Genomic DNA, 20,570 nt, shown 5'->3' on the forward strand with positions numbered 1-20,570 from the left:
CAGCTTTGAACAACACTGTTTGGTGCCTAGTAATGCCGGCGCTGGCACCGATAGGAACTAAAAAGAAGATGTGGTCATAAAAATCAGGGAGGAGAGTGTGCTTTGAGAGTGAAGAAATCTTAATGCTGGAAGTTGTATATTTCCATTTACTCGAATTAACTTAATTTTATTAGAAAAGATAGGTGCGTAGTGTATAAAACTCTAGATAAGCTGTAGCTATAACAAGGGTGGCAACAAAGCAATAATGTTTTTAAAAGTACAACTAATAAATGTTTGCCTTAAAGTACATTTAAAGACACAGGAGAACTGAGCACTGAAGAATCCCATGGGTTAACTTGAGGAGATTGTCAACTCTTTTCTCACAAATGTTCCTTTCCAGTCCCTGCGCGGGTGTCCATGACAATCACTCTGTAAGTTTAATGTAATTTATAAATAAAACATAACTCTGCAGAAGGCAAAAACTTCTATTTATTTCTTCTGGGTTTAGCCCATCTTTCAGCAGAGACTTCAAAGCATAGGCAATTTTGTCAATACCAAGAAAGTTCCTAGCAGGATGAAAGACAAGCCTACTTTCTAGGTAGCTGCTCCAACGTATCGGCCATGTCGTACTCTGCAGAGATTGCCCCAGCCTCAGTCTCCTTCATCTTCCCTTTCTGTGCATTAGCATTTATGGTGGTAGGGATCTAGTGCCATATATGTCATTATATATGGCACATACAGTTCAAACTAAGACTGCAAATGTTTATGATGCCTTTTGATAAGCATATATGTTTTTAACTTAGCTATATGTTTATTAAGACCCGAGAAAGGAGAGCTAATTGCACGTGCTGTCCAGTATGCAGACATCAGCACAAAGAAAATTCTTTTCTCCAAACTGCAGGGTGCTTTTTCTACTCATAATCACCGAGAGTAACCTAAGCCCTTATTTATGTTCAGTGTGGCAGTAAAATTGATACACTAAAAAGATTATATAAACCGATCTTGTTTTGATTCAGAGCTTCCAAATGAAGCATAAACTTTGCTAATTTAATCCCCAGGTCACAGAATATCTAGTTTTTCTCTTGTCAGTATCTCATGCTTATAAAGGATAAATTAGGAAGCCAGACTTGTTTTTAACGGTTTCTCACTGGACCTGCAGCTCAGCTCTAGTGCTAAACATGGTCCCATAACTCTTCTGTTTTTCCCAGGCCAAATTCTTTCTTCTCTCCTTGCCAGCTCTGGTTGGTGCTCAGCTGTGCTCTATTAGTTCCTGCGGGTTACAAATGGCATCCCAGCTGATTCCAGTTAGCCTCACAGGACCTCACCTGCCTGCCTCTGTGTGCATGCCTGTGCCTCCAAAGCACATTAATTTAATGCTCACACAATAATGTGTGGGATTAATGTGAAATGAAAGTCGCGTGCTTGTGTTGGTAGCATGATTGCATATTGCTGGTCTAGTATTACAAGGTTCAAAACAAATAAGGCTCCACAAACTTCAGACAGTGGGGAGTGGCTTAGGTCAGGTTGCATTTCAAATGCCCAGCGCACCTCCCTTCACGATGCTACTCCTGTAGAGAGGTTTCCTCCATTTTGTAGGTAAGCACAGCTGAGGATCAGCACCCCGCTTCAGCCTTTTGTCATGGATACAAGTCACTTGACTGCTTGCTACGATGACTTTTCATGTTACTTTCTGCTTTTTCACGTAAGTGTGGCTCTTTTATGATCTGGCATGTGAGATGTGTACACACAGATAGAGTCTTCAGAAAGTTCAATGTCTAATTATACTGAGACAGGTAGCTGCTGTGTGAAATAGGGGGGTCTGGTCTCTCAGATTCACAGACCGGACCCTCAGCAAAAGTGTGGGGAGTAATTGCCCTCAGTGTATGTCCTGTGCCTGATCGAGCCTTTGTAAAATGAATAGTGTACATAACTGTTAAAAAGGCTGTAAAGCAGTACAGTTGCTATGCAATTAAATCTGAAGAATACTGGTTGTGTTGTTACTAATAAAATGAAACCATTAGCAATGAATAAGCTATTATTCTTTTCCTGTGTTTCTCAGTGTTGTGAGGTAAGTCGGTGTGAAGCCATCACCAGCAGTTCTTTCCAGGGTTTCTAATGCTTGGTGGTTTGTATCTGGTTACACTTTTAATGCCCTTCAAAAAGCACCATATAGCCTTAGTTTCTCTTATGTGTACTGGCAGAAGTTTCCTTCCTTTTTAACTGGGATAGGCTAGCACAAGAAGGGTCGCAGGGCGGGAGGAAGGAAGGAATCTCCTTTAGCTCTTGAAGAGCCAAAGGGGATAGCTTTCTTTGGGCACTCTTCAGGGGAGAGAGATTTTTTTTTTCCCATCCTGGTGGACCTTAGTAGATGGGACACACAAATACAGAGGTCCAGCTCAACTCCTGATGAGCAATGGAGAGCTGTCATGACTTCAGTCCTAACACACTGTAGGAGTCTGCTGCTTACCTTCCCTATGGGCCTTATACTTGAGGTTTCCAAAAGGGCTGCCTAGATGTATAGTGGAGAAGCCTCACAGCCATATATAAGGAAATTATTATATTTTTTTTAATGTAGTTTCCCTTGACTTTTTATGCCTTCTCACAACTGAATAATCCGTGCATTGGCCAAAGAAAGGAGAAGGTGGGGGAGAAGGTGGGTCTCTTTCAGAGCAGTCTCTAAAGCAGGCATGTGGTTGTCATTTATTGCTTATGCAAAGAGCTTCCTGGATGGTGAGGGACTGCGGTGGGTTGCTAGCTGGCAGTTCCCTCGTTTGTTGTTCTCTTTCCTTAGCTGTGTGAGTTTTGAATCTTTTTTTTAACTCCTCCTCCCATCTGGCATCTCCTAATTATTTTCTATTACTAATCACTTCTACAGGAAACAGACTGGACTGTTGAATTAAGAGCCCTATAAAAAGATAATTTTGTTATTTACAAGTTTCTTACCTCGCTTAGACTTTATAACGTGACGCTGTATAGCTGGTGATAATCACCTTGGGCTACTATTGTGTCTAATCTCATAAACTAGGCAGGGTCAGGTCTGGTCACTAGTTGAACATGAGATGCCCAAGGAAAAGGGAAGTGGGGTTGGTAGCACCTTTGGCTGTGAACTAGTATCTGACATGTCTTGTGTTTTATACCCTCTGCAACGCTGATTAGCCTGCATAAATCTGTGCTAAGAGTCTGAGTACCAGGGATTTTCTCCACTTACCTCTATCATTATTCAGAGAAGCTGCTTCTTCTCCTTACTGTTTGCAGTGGGGGAGTGTTGTTTATTTGGATGGGAGAGGGGAAAGCATTTTACATCAGTCGTTGTTTACATGCTCACAAGTACAAATACATGTCATTTGGCTTCTTTACAAAGATGGAAAGGATGTGGAGCTGTGGCGGTCTGGTGTGTTGCCCCCATTCGGTTAGAGAATCCCCTGATAGGCAGGCACATCTGCTCCACTAATAATTGCCCATTCATAAGTGGTTACCAAACCCTTAAGACCCATGGAAATGCTTGCTTTAGAAGTGGTAGCAGAAAGAGAAGCAGTTAGAGGTGCCTAAATGAAGTATTAGACTGTGAAAGAAAAAAAGAACAACCATTTATCCTGTGGCTAATGCCGCAGAAGCTGATCTGTTCTAGCCCTTGTTTCTTTCCTTTTAATCTTTCATAAGAAAAAAGATATTTTCAGGTAAAACTTCTCATGCTTAGTTTTAGTCTCTAGCTGAATGTTTTTCTTTTCTGAATTTGAAAAAGTAAGGAGAGCAGTTTTATTACTAAGCTCAGTAAACTGCTTGCTCTTATTACTTCAAACCTGTCACACTCATCATCAGCGAAGACAGCAACTCTTGACAGTTTTCAAAAGTCTTCCTTTGATCATTAACTTTTAGAGCATTAAACTTTTCCATATTTAACCTTTTTTCTGCATTGCATCAGCAGTTAGAAACAGTGTTGCTTCTGGCATTCACTGTTCCTACGGTCCTAATGTTTAAGCAAGGTGAGAATCATCACGCTGAAAAATCTGAGTCTCAGTTGATGAACAGTTATTGCTCTAATCCTCGTCATCTTAGTATTGATATTCCTCACATCCATACAACTTCCAAGATAACTACAGGATGATGTGTTTCTACTAGTGAAGTTAATACTGTAATGCACTTAGACTATATTGCTTTTTGGTGGGGATTATTATTGCATTTGGTTAGGGCTAAAGCAGTTTGAAATAGTTTGCCTAAGGAATATTAGAGCTAGTATCACAAAGTACAATGTCCTCTATTAAACCTTAGTCATATGTGTATGTGATTTAGTAAATTTTTTGATGATTTCCAATTTGTGAATTAGATTAGTAGCGCTTAGAGGCAAGCAGCTTTTCCTCTTCCTGAGAGAAGAGCAGAGGAATACTGTGAAAATATGAAAGGCTGTATTTCCAATTTCCATTTTGCATGTAATGGTGAAATATTTTAAAAGCTCTATGCTTTATATCATGTATCAAATAGTTTATTGGTTGAAGATTTCTGATGATTTTACATTGCTGGAAATGTCTTGAAGCATTTACCAAAGTTAATATGATAGTGAATTACATTTGCATTCAGGCATTGGCTGATGATTACAGTAACGATGTGTTTAATACAAATGCACAAAAATTGCAAAAAGTATCACATGTTGTTATCTTTTACAGAATTTGAAGTGCTCAGTCTCTTAAGTGACAGATTCTCATTCACTCCAGCCTCCAAATCCTTGCTAGCATTTGTCGCAGCACTGCAGCCTGGTGCCTGGAAGCTGCCAATCACCTTTGTCGCACACTGGAGTTTGCAAGGCAGACTCACTGCTCAGCAAGTTGATAATGCTGAGAGCTTACTGGATAATTTTTTTAATGGTCTTTATGGGTTAATTCGCTTGGGCTATTTTTATCGTTGAAAATTCAAACAACCTCAGTGTTAGAAATCTTATGAGCAGTGTCACTTAAAGTGCTAGTTGATGGTGGCAGTACAAATAAAAAATTGCCCTGTAAGACAAGATGAAAAACGTGGCTAGCTAAGAAGAAAGCAGTTGTGCTGGATAAACCTTTTGTTCATTGCCAATGAATTTAAGAAATGGAAAGATACCCCAAACTTAGTCTTTTAGCTTCGATGCGCCCTATACTCAAAATAAGAGCTTCTGTCCAAAGGTCATATGCCTCTGAAATCCCAAATGTCAGATCTTTGAGTTACTGATTGGGACCTAGGACTAGTGTATTTCAACTGAAAATAGACATCAACTAAACATTATGTCACAAGAAACCACAGACTTGCTGGGAAAAAAAAAAAAACAAAAAACCAAACCCCAAAGTCCCTCCTGTGTAACAAAAGTTGTATAACCTGCCCACATGTGACAGCCTGCTTCTCCCCCAAAAGGTAAATAATCTGTGTAGCCCAAACTTATGATGGGGAGTTGCATTGCCAGCCCCATTTTCAATCATCTAAAATAATTCCGTTTTCAAATCAAGACATTATTTAAATTTGTTTCAAAGATGCTGGGTTTGACCATTTGAGACGATGGTTTCTTGAGTGCCTGTCTCAAGTAAGAATTTTTAACAGTTATAGCTTCCTCTAGGGAAATGGGATGCTTCCTGCCCTTACATGAAAATTTTCATGACAGAGGCATTTTAAAATGTTAATTAGGAAGCTAAGAGGGAATAAATAGGAAAGATGAACCATATGTGGAAAAGAAGAAATGAGAAAATTGGAACGCTGGTCAACAGAATGTAAAACGAGCCTTTTCTGAGAATGTGATCAGGGATTAGAAGATTTTATGGGTGGCAATAAACTGATGATTTGATGATAACTGATAATTTGATTTTGGGAGCAGAGCATAATTCCACTGCCAATTCCACTCTGGTTTCATTCATTGCAGGTTTCAAATCAGTCCTGATTTAAATAGAGATTTATGCAAGGATAGTGGGAGCCTACATGAGAGACTCATTTGAAGGATGATCAGCCTACCTCATTTTCTGAGTCTGCCTAATTGCATTGTATAAAATGCATGTAGGCCTTGACCCACAGCGCTGGTGCAGCTATGCCCATGGACACACATGCACCTGGAAAACTGGTAATCAGGGTCTGCAAAGAGTGCTGATGGACACTGGGGGTTACCCCATTTTGTAATTTTTCTGCAGTGAGGTGGTCCATAAGCAGGTTTTCACCATTATAAATTTTGCAAGTGTTGCCTGTCCATGTCACAACTCTAGTATTCCTTCAGGTTAAAAATTGTTTTCACCTTGATTCATGGGGTTGAATCAAGTGATAATTAAGGAAGGATTAGGAGACTTTGCACTCTTAGTCTTATTTATGCTAAATAAGTATGATTATGGACTGAAAGTATGTTGAAGAAAGAAACTGTGACAGCACATGTATCATAGCAACATAGCTTATTCAGGGAGAAGGGGATGGATTCAAAATAGAGGATGTGCCAAAGGAGCAGGTGTAGTCTGAAATACAAAGAGTGTTTAGAAATTAATGAGCTGCAGTTTTCAATTATAACATACATTGAATTACTCTAAATTGAATTACTGTGTAGAACAAAAAAGGCTAATATTAGATGCATTAGACAGCCAGACAAGACTAATGTGAAATGAATATTATACATCAGGTAAGAAAATATTAATGTGAGACATAAAAAGAAATTTCCATACTGCTTGCCCATGTTATACCAGTAGCCAGAGCTCCTATTCTATGAGGAATAAATGAAAAAAAACTAATAAATATAATAATAGAAAGACCTTGTGGATTACATGATTGTCATTATCCCTAAGTGTATACATTTTCAGTTACAAAAACATATAGAGGTTCATTGTAAAAACTGCTTTTATCAATGTGATTCTTAAATGGATATCATAAAGGAAGTGTTGTAAATTATTTATTTCATAAAGTTTGACCATCGTCAACATTTCCTTGCTAGGAGACAGGTAAGGTTCCTCATCAAAGGGCATGGTTAAGCTATTTGATATGCCTTCTGGTTTTTTTTGTTTTTATTTTTCTTTTATTTGAGGAAATCCTTATAACAGTGTGGGTCAGATGAGAAATAAACTATCGCCAGTCCCTTGTGGTTTCAGAAGATTAGTCTAACAGCCTGTTTTCTCTTATGATACTTAAATGTAGTATATTTGTAATAAAGAGCATTTGCCAAAAGAGTAGCATTCATGCAGCTGCCAATTTGCATTACATTTTGACTGTTATCACTCCTACAGAGCACATTGTCTTGTGGCATTTATAAATGACTTTTAAGGTCTTTTTGGAATACAGTCTGCCTTGATGTCTCACAAGCCAAAAGGCTTTTGCTGGAGTGACCCCTTGCTGCAATGAACATCAGTCGTGCCTCAGTCACAATGGCACAGCTCCCTGCAAGCCAGCAAGGAGACGTGCCACAGAGCAGGGAAGGGAAGGAAATACGATGCTGTTAACTGAAATAGCTGAAATAGAAAATGCTGACTAAATGGGAGCAAGATGGAGGAAGCTGCTGAGGAGCAGCCTCTGCATGTTGCTGGCCAGTGTGAGGGTTGCTCCCTTAGGCAGAGCTCTTTGCTCCATCAACTCATCTTCTCGTAGGTCTCATAGCTGCAAGACAGACCTCTCTAGCTCTGATTTAGCAATGCATAATGGTGTAACAGTTAAACTATGTGAGTAGTCCTCCCAGTTGCTGCTTCTGCCTTTCCCAGGGAGAGGAACACCTGGCACAGGCAGCTGCTTTAACTCACTGTTTAGTTTACCACCTCCATGGCCCAGGCTCCTGGCAGGAGAAGAGGAAGATAGGATGGACCAAAACCAAAGCTGTGGAGGATGGAAGGGTAGATGGAAAGGACTGAAAGCAAAGCTGTAAAGGACAGGCTTCGTCTGAAGGATTTACTGGAGACAAATTCTGGTGTTTCGTGATGCTTCTCTCCTTGCTCATGAACTGTCTTGCACGCTTTGCCTGGGGAACAGTGATGCTGCCAGCCCCCTGAGGCAGGGAGGTGGTATCTTCTGTGCTCTACCACCTCTTGGTACCCTTCTGTACTTACCAAGTTTGGCTGGGGCTGGCCCCCTTTTAATGCAGCTAGTTTTCCCAAGGAAAGAACGGGGTTGTGGTAACAAGCTGCTGCAAAGCAAGGAAAGAATTGCTGAGGCTGATACCTCAGCTTGAACTCATGGTCATGGGGAACTGCTTTCCTCACCACAGTCAGAGTTAGGAGTGAAAAGAGCTCGTTTCTTAGCTTTCTCGGTAGCTTTTATCATGGTGTTTGATTGACATATCCTGCCTCAGTGTCATACAGCTTGGTAGCAGCTCTGCTTTTGTCGAGCAGTCATACCTTGCCCCTTGCGAGCAGGCTGTCTTTAAGGGAAGGGCTGGAGCAGTTGGCTATTTCAACAGAGGCAGCCGGGGCCATGGGGACGGCCTGCGTCGGTGTCTGTAGGGAAGAGCCCTGTGGCTTTGGCTGGCTCAGGACCAAAGCAGGACAAGGCAAGGAGCCCTGGGAGTGGGGGCAGGACTGTGCCATCTCACCCAGAACACGACCCTGTGAGGAAGCTTATTATTATTTATACAGCATAAGTGAAGTCATAGCTATTGCTTGTAAAACCCAGCTTAGCACCATTATTGATTGCAACATCCACATCCCTGCCTGTGCACATTCTCACGCGCCCACATACACCCCTGTAGTGGTATTTGTACCTATGGAGCGTGAAGGAAATCCCCAGAATTACTTCCCCTTTTTCAGTGGACACAGAGGGCCAGTTGCTGACCTCGCTAAAAGCTAAGTCGCTCGATGTTAGCGAAGTCCTCCAGAACCAGAAGAAAAGCAGAACTTCTTACTGCAGGTACTGTGAGATTTTTATTTTATTTTGCCATGGCTAGGTCCATGTTTATATACCAAAATAGCCCCCTCCCTCAGAAAAGAAATGCGCTGTTTGCCACTGAAAAGTGCCTTGCTTTTGTGCCGCTATCCAGAACAGCAAATATTAATTGTTTTTGTCTTGTCAGTTATTGAAAGAGAGGAATAGTCATAGTGGATGCTTTTTGCCAGTGCGCAGTTTCGACTTGTGATTTCCAAAGGCCCATACTGGTAACTGCTGGGAGCAAATCTATAACCCGTCATGCCACCAGGAACAAAATAAGCCGGCTGACCTAGATCCGAATCAGCTGCAGTGAGTGGTAGGTTATAGGACTAAAGCTACAGAAAAACAACTTTCTGTTGGCTTCCCCTAAGATCTCGCTGCTTTTTTATGAGTATGCTCCCTTGTTATGAAAACAAGGGTACTTCAGGGTATTTCTGGTAAGCACATCAGTGCAAACATAAAATCTTCCCAGATAATGCTAATATACTCTAATTGTATTGCACAATACAGTACCAAATGAACTCACTTTTTATGTAGCAGTTTCTAGCAGCAATATTGGGCAACATTTTTTCCATAATTTAAACTTTGGTTTAGATTATTTATTTCTTTTAATTTAACAATCATACTTTAAACCAAGCCAACACTTTGGCTGAATTTGTTTAAGGTTTTAATGAAAACACTTTTTAAAAAACTTCTTTTTAAATTCTAGATATAAAAAGGTTCATTACCTGGTGTGGAAATCACATACACTTTTATCAGAAATAAAAATTCAAAAATATAAATAGCCATTTCTTTAGATTTTGCAATAAGTATTCCACTGGGGGGATGGGAAGGTCTGATTTAATTAGAAGCCAGCCCGGTTGGAAAATTTTGTTATAAAAAATAGAACTTTTCTCAGCAGTAAGTTTTCATCATTCAACCATGTCTTAAACCCCAACTCCCCTGTGGGTAACTGCGGACTCAAAGCGGGGTTGTGTGTTGCCTGTGAGGATCCCAGTATACTTTGATCATTGTGTGAGCCTGATGTTGTCCATGTGCCAGGTACATGTGGCTATGTTGGAATAGCAGCAAGAGAAGTCTTACCTTGGTGGCTGAGACTGTGTGATGGTCCTTCCCATCCAGCTCCTGAGATGTTGACTTTCAGGTTGAACTTCTCTTTGAATAGCATTCCTACCCTCCGCTCACGCCGTCTGTCTGTGGGCAGAGGCGGTGCCTGGCATCAGCATGTCTACAAGTGAAGAAAATGAAATGAAAACAGCTTATCAGCAATTTCAAATAAGAAGTAAAATTTTGGGCTCCCCTTCCCCCCTTGGAACAATTCTGTGAAAGATATGACTGGGAAAATTATATTTAGCATGGAACAAGCCTCCACCGAGAACTGCATTGAGGGAATTGGGCTCAGTTTCACAATCTGACTGATTAGCTTTTGAAAATCATGTACTGAGCCCATAAAATACGCTCATAAAGTGTTCAGGCAAGGAAGGATTTTCTGAGCATATACATTTGGCTAAGTTAGCTATACGGTGAAACACAACATGACAAAATATGCAATGGCTAACCACATAGCAACCCAAATATCTTGTTTCTTGAGATATGTACAATAGGGCATCATCTCTGATTTTTAAAAAAATGCATGCAATATAACTGCTGGTTATTATTATTATTATTATTATTAAAATACATTCCTTAGAGAGAAGGGATCATATTATATATGAAGTCTGAAACCTTAAAGGCATATTTAGTCATAACAACATGAAAATACCATATGAGAATGAAAAGCCTGCAGTGCATTCCCGAGACTGAAGAAAACACGATACTGTGTTTGAGAGAGGAGCCAGGTGGTCATGAAACTAAACACTACATTGTATTGGAAATGCACGTGGGCTTCAGGAGGTCTGGCCGAGTCTAATCTGTGCATTTTAGGACTTGTTAAGCTTAACCTGACTCTTGAATTTTCTGTTTTGTTGGGGGTTTTTTTCTGAAGTGATTTTGGTTTATTATTCAACAAATGGGAAATGCATTGATTTGCCTTTTTAGAAGATAATTTGTCTGAGGTTGACTGAATTGTGTGACTGGATTAAACTTAGATAATGTGTCTTTCAGAGAGTGACTAATTGGAATTTACTGCAAGCCATGGATTACTTTAAAATCAATTCTGTGAAGTCTTCATAATAAGACTTAACTGATTGTGAGATTAGTACCAGAAAACACGCATACGTTATCCAGCTAACACAGAGAGCAAATAGTGCTCAAGAAAACAGCTGTTTCTCCTGCACTCTGAAGGACTCCTCCAGGGGGAAGTAAGGAAAGCGGAATCCCAGTAGGACCTAGGCTGAACCATGTTACGGTTGAGGTTTTAGGACAAATGAGAACATTTGAAATAGCAGGTTACCGTCTTTTTTCTCCGCCCCCCACCCCCCCCTTTTAGTCCATATGTACAGTGTAAAACCTCTAAACAGATGTCTTGGTTTAAATGTTGTCGTGTTGCCGAGTTTGGTTTTTTAGTGCTCGTTTAAGTCACTAAAATGTACAGGACTGAGAGGCTGATCTGGTTGCGTGCTCTACTGCGAGGTTGCTCGGCTATTACTTCCAGTCGTTCCATTTTCAGTTCACCTCAATCCTGTGAAATCACGTCCTTAAATTAAATTTAAAAAAAAGACAGCCCTGCAGTTTCCTTCCTCCTGGGGTCTGCACAGTATATTGCTCTCTACACATGCAATGATTGCAAATGTCTGTCACAAACAATTAATAAAAAAATAAAATCAAGACTTTACTTAGAAAAGTGGAAGGGAGAGGACTTTCCTCCTCAGATTTCTACCTCTCTTTCATCCAGTATGTAGCAGACAGTATCTAATAATTGTCCCCATTAAGGTAGACTTCAGACAGAGCAAGTTACGTTGGAAAATGAAAGGGCTATGGAGAGGAGACTTTGATGGCAGGTGGGAGTGCAGGAGCCACTGGTGGAGAGCAGGCATTGAATCAAGAGCCAGCCAAGGGTGTAAGAAGAAGAGCAGGACCTGCAGGCTTGCAAGCTGGGAATAGAGACAGCATAGAGCGCCTGGAGCAGGAGAGTGCATCGGAAGAGAACAGCTTCCTGCAGGATTTGAGTTCAACCCCCAGGTCCGTGACTTCATTTGTTTGCTCTCAGGGATGGTGACTCATCTCTGCAATGACAAGGGCTACCTGAGGACAGTGGCTTGCTCTCTCTTACTTTATTATCTCATGTACTGGTAAGCTAATGATCTGGACCTGCCCGGTGACCCAAACTGTGGTCAGGAAGGTGTGTACAACAGAAATTTCATTCTTTGTTTTGGTTTCCAGAGAAAGGAAGAGGGCAGTGTTAAGAAGAGCACTAGCTTGCAATGCCAAGCTCCCAAAGTTAGGCAATGGCAGAAGAATGAGCATATATATTATAGAATTATGTCATCTGAAAGCAGTTGTATGAATTTTAATTACAACACTATGTTGGGGAAATATATGTAAGAATAGATAACATTTTTCATAATTTTTCAGTTGCTAGCTTTATGGCTTTAACTTTCAATCTAGGTTTCTGGTGTGCACAACTATAGTGCATATAGCACATGTGCAGGGCTGTAAGTGTAGGTGAGCCCAGTATTCCTGTATTTGTAAACAGCAGAAAATGCTTTGCACTGAACAATGGGAAGCTGATTTATGTAAAACCAATTAAGCAGTCTGAGTTAGATTACTGTAACGCAAAGTAATGTTAGAATTAAAATTCATAATCTTATAACTACTTTCTAGATTATAACGCGTTTTCATAATTACAGCCATGAGATAGGACCTTTCCCTGTTGGGTAGTTTCGCTTACCTTTTTATTGGCATTCTTAAGATTTAATTTTCCAGGAGCCAGAGATCTGTTTCTACTAACGTGACTCTAAAGTGCAGTTGAAAATAAATCAGTTCTTTAGAATTAGGAAAAAGGAAGCTGACAATTAAGGAATAAGTATGTCAAAACACAAATATGCGCTCTACCAATGATTGAAAGGAAAATTCAAAATGCTTTATCTCACTTCTTAAGTGGAATTACACAAACACTAATAAGGGTTGATTCTGATAGTAAATGTACTCTTGAAAATCGCTGGATTATTTATTTCCAACAAATTCAATTTTCAAAGAGTTTATTTCCTAATATGAAGTTTTAGTGATTTATTTTTTCCTTTTAAAAAATAGAGGAATTTTGGTTTCCACAGAAGCACATAATGAAACTATGTTTCCAGAACTCCACAACTTGCTTCCTGAGCCTGTTGTCACTGAAAGCTGTTTGGAGAGTATGACTCCTTTGGGGCAGGTTTAGGTCTGCCTTTTTCCATGAGGACTATTACCTGATGTAGTCCTTGGGAATGAAACCATGGAGTGGCTTTAGCTAGAAAGAAAGGAGAGGATGAGCTCGAAAGCCTGTCTGCTTCCTCCTCTCCCGAGTGCCTACTATTCTCACACTTCTCATAGATGAGGTGGTCAGTTATTGCCATCTCTTACTCCTCACCTCATTTTTCTTGATCTCCTATTGCTGTGGAGCGTCACACTCAGGAGGATGTGCAGAAAAATGCGAGAGAGGCATTTATTCATCTGCAGCAGAAATGAGCACTAACAAGCAAGACGGGCAGATTGAGGTAGCCATTGGAAAAGTATTTCTCGATAGGATGGATCAACCGGCCTCCTGTTTGTATTGAAGCTGGGAACTGAGCCAGATACTCTTAAGGCCCCTGTATGAGCCACTAATGCCCGACAACTTCATCCTGTATAATCTATAGCTAGTGTTTTGATTATTAGCTATTAACTTGCATTGTAGGTTAGCAGTTGGTGAAGCACGTATGTTGATCCTTAATCTCTGCAACCTGACCCAGCCCAGCAGATTTTTAAAACCTGTAGAAAAGGTACCGGTGGCCATGCAAGGGAAAAGAGGAGGGGCTCACGGTGAGCATTACTCTCAGCTGTATTGGCAGGATTGAGCTAAATGGTAACACCGTGATCCAGCTGCAAAACTCACACCAGTTCCACCCAGAAGACTGCGACAAACTGTGCCTGTCTTTGGTTGTTACTGAGTCATGAGAGATAAAAATACCTTTGCTGCAGAAGGGAGAGCGGTTGTGGTGCTGCAGCCTGTGGCAAGGGAAAGGAGGACTGCGCGCTGGCTGGCTGCACAGGCAGGCTGTGCACATGGGAAGGTCTTCTTGCGCCCTAAACGTTGGGATGGTGGTCAGCCCCACAGTGTAAATCGCTGCCGTAGCAAATCAGACCAAAGGTCCATTTTTGCAGTCTCTGACAAAGACTGTTCACAAATGCTTGGAGAGCATTAGAAGAAAAAGGGCAGGAGTCGAGTGGCGGTCGTGGTGTCCCCTCCCGGCCATCAGCGTGCAGCTGAAGAGAGCCTCCCTCAGCTGGGCTGCCCGGGTGAGCAGCTCTGGGTGGATATGGCATGGTCTGCCCTAGTCGTTTGTGAGCCCATTACACTTTGACTCTGCTGCATCCTGTGGCAACGCTTTGATGATGCCGGTGTGAAATACTGTTTCCTTTGGCTTGTGTGAGTGGTAGCGAGGACCAGATTGTCCTGTGCAGGTTTCATCATCAGTCGCATCAGTCCAAGCAGCAGGTTTCAGTCTGATTTAAGACTATGTGTCATTCACCTTCTGTTACCGTTCACAAATCCCCAATGAGAGGCACCACAGCAATTCAGGGTTTAGGTCTTTGGTGGAAGGGGTGCTGTGGTGAACTTTTGGTAGCATTTGTGTTCACATCACTACTAGAAGAGGCCGATACATGATGTGAGTTTGACGAGCCTCTTTTTATACGAAAGGCATTGGAAACTGTAATTTTAAAGGAAGAGCGATGAGCATCACCGGTTGCATTAACTGCTCCCAGCCTTACCTCCTGGTGCCCAACCCATGTCAGACGGGGGGGTCGGGGAGAGCCGCTTTCTGCCATGTCCCCTGGGGCTGCTGTTCACTGTGTGCATCTGAGGATGCCCTGACACCCCCCCGCACCCCCAACGGGCGAAGACATGCCATTTTGTAGCGGTGCGGGACTCATCCCCCGCCGGCAGCCTTCCCGCTGGTGCTTCTCCTGGAGCCAGCCGGGGAGGGGGAGCAGCGCTGCCCGCCTCGCCGGGGCTTCATTGGCTGCGGCCGCCGGGGGGCCGCGGGGCCGCCCCCGCCCCGGGGGCGGTGCCGCTCGGCGCCGCGTCGCTCCGCGCGGTGCAGCGTCGCCCCCCGAAACGGGCAGCGGGGCGCCGGGGAGGGAGGAGGGCGGCGAGGCGTGCGTCCCCGCGCCCCCGCCGCCGGCCGCTGATGGAGGGAGAGGCTGCGGGCTGCGCCCCCCCGCCGCCGGCTGCCGCTGCCGCACATGCCCGGCCCGCCGGCCGCCCACCGGCAGGCCTGAGCCCCCGAGCCCAGATCGAAGGGGAGCCCGCCTCGCTGGGTTAGCCGCGCGGTGAACAAGTGCCCTGCCATGGCCACGCCGCCCTTCCGAGCAGTTTAGGTTCCCGAAATGGTCCTTTTCGGTTTTTCAGACCGAGTCTGATACACGCAGGGCGCAGATCGGTCCGGGGGGCCGTTCCTCCTTCCCGTCAGCTCCAAAATGCCATCCAAAGAGTCCTGGTCAGGGCACAAGGCGCATAGGTCTGCGGTGCACAGCTCGAAGCAGGAGAGCCGTCAACAAGATTTATTGATAGCAGCCTTGGGGATGAAACTGGGTACTCAGAAGTCATCTGTGACAATCTGGCAACCTCTTAAACTCTTTGCTTATTCACAGTTGACATCACTTGTCAGAAGAGCAACTCTGAAAGAAAATGAACATATTCCAAAATACGAGAAGATTCATAACTTCAAGGTAAGAAATTGTGCTACTTACTTGTTTTTAAGGCACAGGGGTTATAGTTTTTATTTTAAAATGGGTCCAGTATTGCAAGGAAATAATGTGCAAACTACGACTTCCTGGGAACTTAAATGCTTCAATTCAATCTCATTACCGGTTAAATCAATTAGACATCTTTAGAACATATCAGCAAAAGAACGAGGGTTTTGTTGTTGACTGCTATGTGTGCATATATTTGTTTCAATAATATTTGCCGTATCTAGGTTATTTCTTTTATTTAGAATTGTTTTATACCGAGAGATGCTAAAAGTGAGAAAAACTGGGAGAGTTTTCTTTCAGTTCAAATGAATGTAGTTCAGTTTTACTTACGATGATACGATGTGCCGAAAAATCTTTTAGATCTGTGATTAGAGGATTAACTGATCTTATCTCAGTTTGTCGCTGGTAAATAGCTTTGGAGGTAAGAAGCATGTTCTACTGCATCTGGATTGAGCAGATGGTCTGCATTTCCCTTAGTTTCTGGCTTTTCTCCTGTGTTAATGAATTGAGTGTGTTGAAAGCAGCATGGCTTATACCATGGGGCTCTTGGAGCTGCTGGCATTAGCAACTACCTTGTGTTTTAATAAAATTTACTTAGTTTTCTATGTAGCTTCTAATTATTGTTTTAATTATTTTAAATAAACGATGCTCTTTGGCAAGGGAGACACATGTCAATACAACATATGCATGTTTTGTGTCTAAATCTGTAATAAGTGTCCAGAAAGGATTTAGTAATTTAACCTTTTGGCGGTCAGATGCATTGCATAATAGGCAGTCTTTATTTGCAAGACTAAGTGAATTGATGTTATACTGAATTCCTGTAGATGATGGTACAAACTTCATATATAGTACCTGAAGCCCCATTTTATCCTTAATGTGTGTTTTTTCCCCCCCCTGTAGCTTTTGCTTTTATTTATTTTAGGAGAAGGGGAAATCATTAATATAACACAGGCATCTGATGATACAAGCATCTGTTAATTGTCTCTTATTTTCAGTTTTGATTTCCATCACACGCATGTGCATGTGTGAATGTACATGTGCGTGCACATATGTATATTTACCTATCGTCCATCTGATTTTATTTAAACCACCTTCTGGCTTTTGAGTTCAGATAATCACTAAAATTGGAAACTTTATATGATCAGGATGCTTTGTTTGACTTGAGTTTTTCAATAAAGCACGAATTTGAAAACCGCTTACAAAATGTTACATAAAAAAGTGTTTAATATGAACGCTTGGCATAAAATAATCCTTCTGGCTGTCAGTTAAATGCAGAGCATTTTTTCACAGGCTTCTGAGGTGTCCTAGAGATCAGAAATGTCTTGCAACTTACATTTGTTCCTTAGAGTTTGAAGATAATTCTTGCAGATGCCAGCAGATAGCGATTTTCCATGTACTACAGTGTATGTAGGATAATACGTATTTAATTTTGCGCACATCTGTATTCTTTAGTTGCTTTCCTTTAACAGCCTGAAACACATCTGTTCTGAAAATAATCCAGTAACCTGATTTTCATTCGTTTGGGTTTGTTTATTTGTTTTTCTTCTAGAAACTGTTTCTGGAAAGTTTCGAAGCTGTGAGTTTTCCACCCTTTTTCAAAAACAAACTGTGTGTCTGATCCAAGATCACAGCTACAGCAAACTTTCCACACAGGTTGTTTTCTTTATAATAGTTGTACTGCAGTTCCTTTATACGTACAGTTGCCAGAAAAATATACCTTGAGAAGTAACTCTTTTCTCAAGTCAGTGAAATGGAGTCATCTTACACAGATAATTTTTGCTATAAAAAAGTAGAAGGGAACAAACCCCTTACCCCTTAAAGGGTGTGCAGCAGCCAGCCTACCCGCTTGAAGGAATGCTGCTGGCGTTCACAAGCTCTAAATGTGGCCACTGTCCCATTTTAAAAAAAATAACCATAAGCCCTTCATAATTATTGCGTTATGGATCTGAAATGAACGGCCATCGTTAGCTCATGCACTTCTCTCTTCTATCGTTCCTTGCATCTGTCAAATTTTTCTTCTCACGTGTATAGACGTCATCATTTAAAATGTCTGCAGAAGTCTCCTAGGTTGCCTGCCAAGCAGCAAATGTGCCACCCATGTGGGAAGGAAGCAAATGTCAGTCCCAGAGGCTTGAACCTAGACTTTTGAACAAAACAAGAAAAAACAACCTAGAAAGGAAATAAATTTATATAGTTCAGCTAACCAACAGCGATTGCTGTCCCCAGAGGCTCCACCAGCAAAAAGGAGGATGCGCACTACTTTGTACTTCTGCGGCTAATCTTCTCTGCGTTATACAGGCACGAGGCAACAGATAGGGACCCCTCACCCTTTCCCGGCTGCTGCTTTGATCAGTCACATCGCAAGTCACAGAAACAAAGGGGTCTCAGAGATCCTTTTATACTGGAAATGCTGTAACATCCCAGCAGAGGGAGGAGAAGTAGAGAATCATTAACGCACAACAACTAGCGCTGTTGTCTTGGAGAAGGGAAGAAGACAGCAGCAGCCGCTCCGGAGGCGGGCTGGGGTTAGCAAATGCCCGAGAGGCTTGGCCACAGGTTAGGAGACCTCAGTTCTCCCTCCGCCCCTGCACCTCCTGTCCCTGTGGGGTGGATAGGTGTGGACACAGGTGGAGTTTGGACCCTCTGTTGCCTCCAGCAAAGCTCAGGTAGAGGCACACAGTGGCAGAGAAGCAGTGTAGTGATGGTCCTCACAGGAGTACAAATGTCTAGGGAAGGGGTGAACACAAAAGCTGCTTTTAACTCTTAAATCATCAAGAGGTCTCCTGAATAAATCCGTTAATCTGTGTTTTGCTCCGAGGGTTCTTTGAAAGAAGAATGTAAAGACAGTTCTGCTAGGAGTGCTGACACAGCTGGGTTTTTGAAAGGTTTTAATCTTATTTAAATCTGCTGGAATGCGAGCTGTCTCCTGCCTGAAGTGAGCAGGCTGGCTAGCCGGGGTGACAGGGAGCTCTGTGGGCAGAGCTGGCCGGTAATGATCTCCTCCAGCTCTGTAATACTCTCCTGACTGCAGAGGTCTGGTCTCTCATGAGCACATCTCAAATGCAAATACAGAGTGGCTGAATTCTCTTAAATTAATTTCCGTAAGTAAAGAAAGGGATGATGATTTATAAATGTCAGATCTGACTGAGTTTTTAATGCCTAATCCTCAGCATGAGAGCTAGATATTAAAAATATTTTATTTTTTTAAGCATATTTGGGCTTTGTCTAATTTATAAAAAGTTTTAAATTAATATTTCTGTGTTCTCCTCTATAAATCTAATAATAAAAGATTCATTTTCTATTCAAAAATATCAGCTAAAAGAGATGTACATTGTTTGACACAGCATTTTATTTAGCTCTAATTGAATAATGGAACTTGAAGGTGAGCTAGGACTGTGAGTGTGGCTTGATTGGGTCTGTCTATTTGCATATTTGATTTCTTTTGCTTTCCCTCCGTATACTCTGCTTTTCTGAAATCCAGTACACCGAATGAGATCTCTTGTAAAATGAATCATCAGACCGAATCAGGACAGTCACTTCACCATCTTCAAAATTTCAGCCCCACCTTCTTTCACAGAAAGGCTTTTCCTCTTTTTCAGTTTCTTACCCATTATGGGGAAGAAATCTCCCCACACACTCTAGTACACACGTATCTACATGGACATGTGTGTGTGTGATGGATATCAAGTTCGTTCTTCCACCCAATGTAGATGAACAAAAGCATCTTCTATTTGGAAGCTTTGAGGGATCTGTGGGGTGCTCTTTGAAGTGCTGACAAGGAGCATAGCTAAAGCCAGTGGTGTTATTTTCTTACAAAAAGAAGCTTTATCATAGGGGAAAGTTCTGTAACACTTCATAGAAATGGACAGAGTAGATTTATACCTAATCGTTCCCATAAATTTATTCTACAGCTGGACTCTACCAATAAGAATGCTTTCTTCTATCCCTTATAAATCTCATATTTGCTTATCTTGTCCCCAAAATGCAGCAACTGTGATAGCTTGTAAATTAAAATACAATTCCTTACCTAGCTGATATCTGATACCTTCAATAATTTTAAGGGGAGGAAGCAGCTGGACACCTCCTGGGTAGGTAGGTGAAGGAGGAGCTTCAGGCAACAACAGGAACCTCAAATTTGAGGGGAAAAGGGGCCTGTGGCAAGGTGCCATGTGGATTGAAACATTCCGGGTTGGTTGTTGAGAGGAGGACTGGGGGGAGCTCTGGGTTGAGATGTGTGAAGGTGGGCTTTAGACCAGAGGCCTTACACAGCAGGGGAATCCGAGTTGGGTTTAAGGATACCCCATCTCTTCTCTCTCTGGTGAGAAAGTTTTTGTTAGGGTGCTAAACACACAGGATTCCCCTTGCTCAGTCTTCCGGACCTCTTCACATCTCCTCATCTCTCCATCTCCCCCCTACATCCCATAGTTTTTTGCTGTTAAAAAAAAAGATACACCTAATGAGGTACCTTCTGCCCTGAGTCCATCCCTAAGTGACACAGAACATCTTCTGCACCTCCTCCCCACCTGGTGCCGTGCTTTGGACTTGGGCACTGACCTCGCTCCTTTGCCTGCTGTTTGTGGGGGGTTGGAGAAAACAGTAAAACTATGCTTGAAAACTGTTAATGGCAAGGAGGGCAGTCATGGAAGAGGGCCATTAGCTGGGAGTTATGGGATGATAGTGTAAAAGAAAGAAGAAAGGGAAAATTCGAGATTAACAGCAAGAAACCTCCTGGGTAGGGAAACTTGTTAGTCAGTGCAATAACCTTCCCTTCACTTGGCAAATTTAAAATAAGCCTGGACAAAACACCTTAAAGGTCTTTACTCTCCTCCAGCTTGTGTGACTCATGGGCCCTGGGGAATTTTTAGCTCCCTTGGCTGGTTATGGGTATT

At 42.2% G+C, this 20,570-nt stretch overlaps 1 protein-coding gene across 1 annotated transcript in view; it reads left to right on the forward strand.

Moving 5' to 3' along the window:
• The window catches only part of CHN1 (chimerin 1), a 105,207-nt gene that overhangs the window by 57,053 nt on the left and 27,584 nt on the right, over positions 1-20,570 (forward strand). Inside the window, exon 7 of the mRNA XM_076342581.1 lies at positions 15,580-15,657. Within this exon, the coding sequence (XP_076198696.1) occupies positions 15,580-15,657 (78 nt within the window). The remainder of the gene's footprint in view (positions 1-15,579; positions 15,658-20,570) is intronic.

The sequence above is a fragment of the Aptenodytes patagonicus genome, chromosome 6, assembly GCF_965638725.1.
Source record: "Aptenodytes patagonicus chromosome 6, bAptPat1.pri.cur, whole genome shotgun sequence".
Lineage (NCBI taxonomy): Eukaryota > Metazoa > Chordata > Aves > Sphenisciformes > Spheniscidae > Aptenodytes > Aptenodytes patagonicus.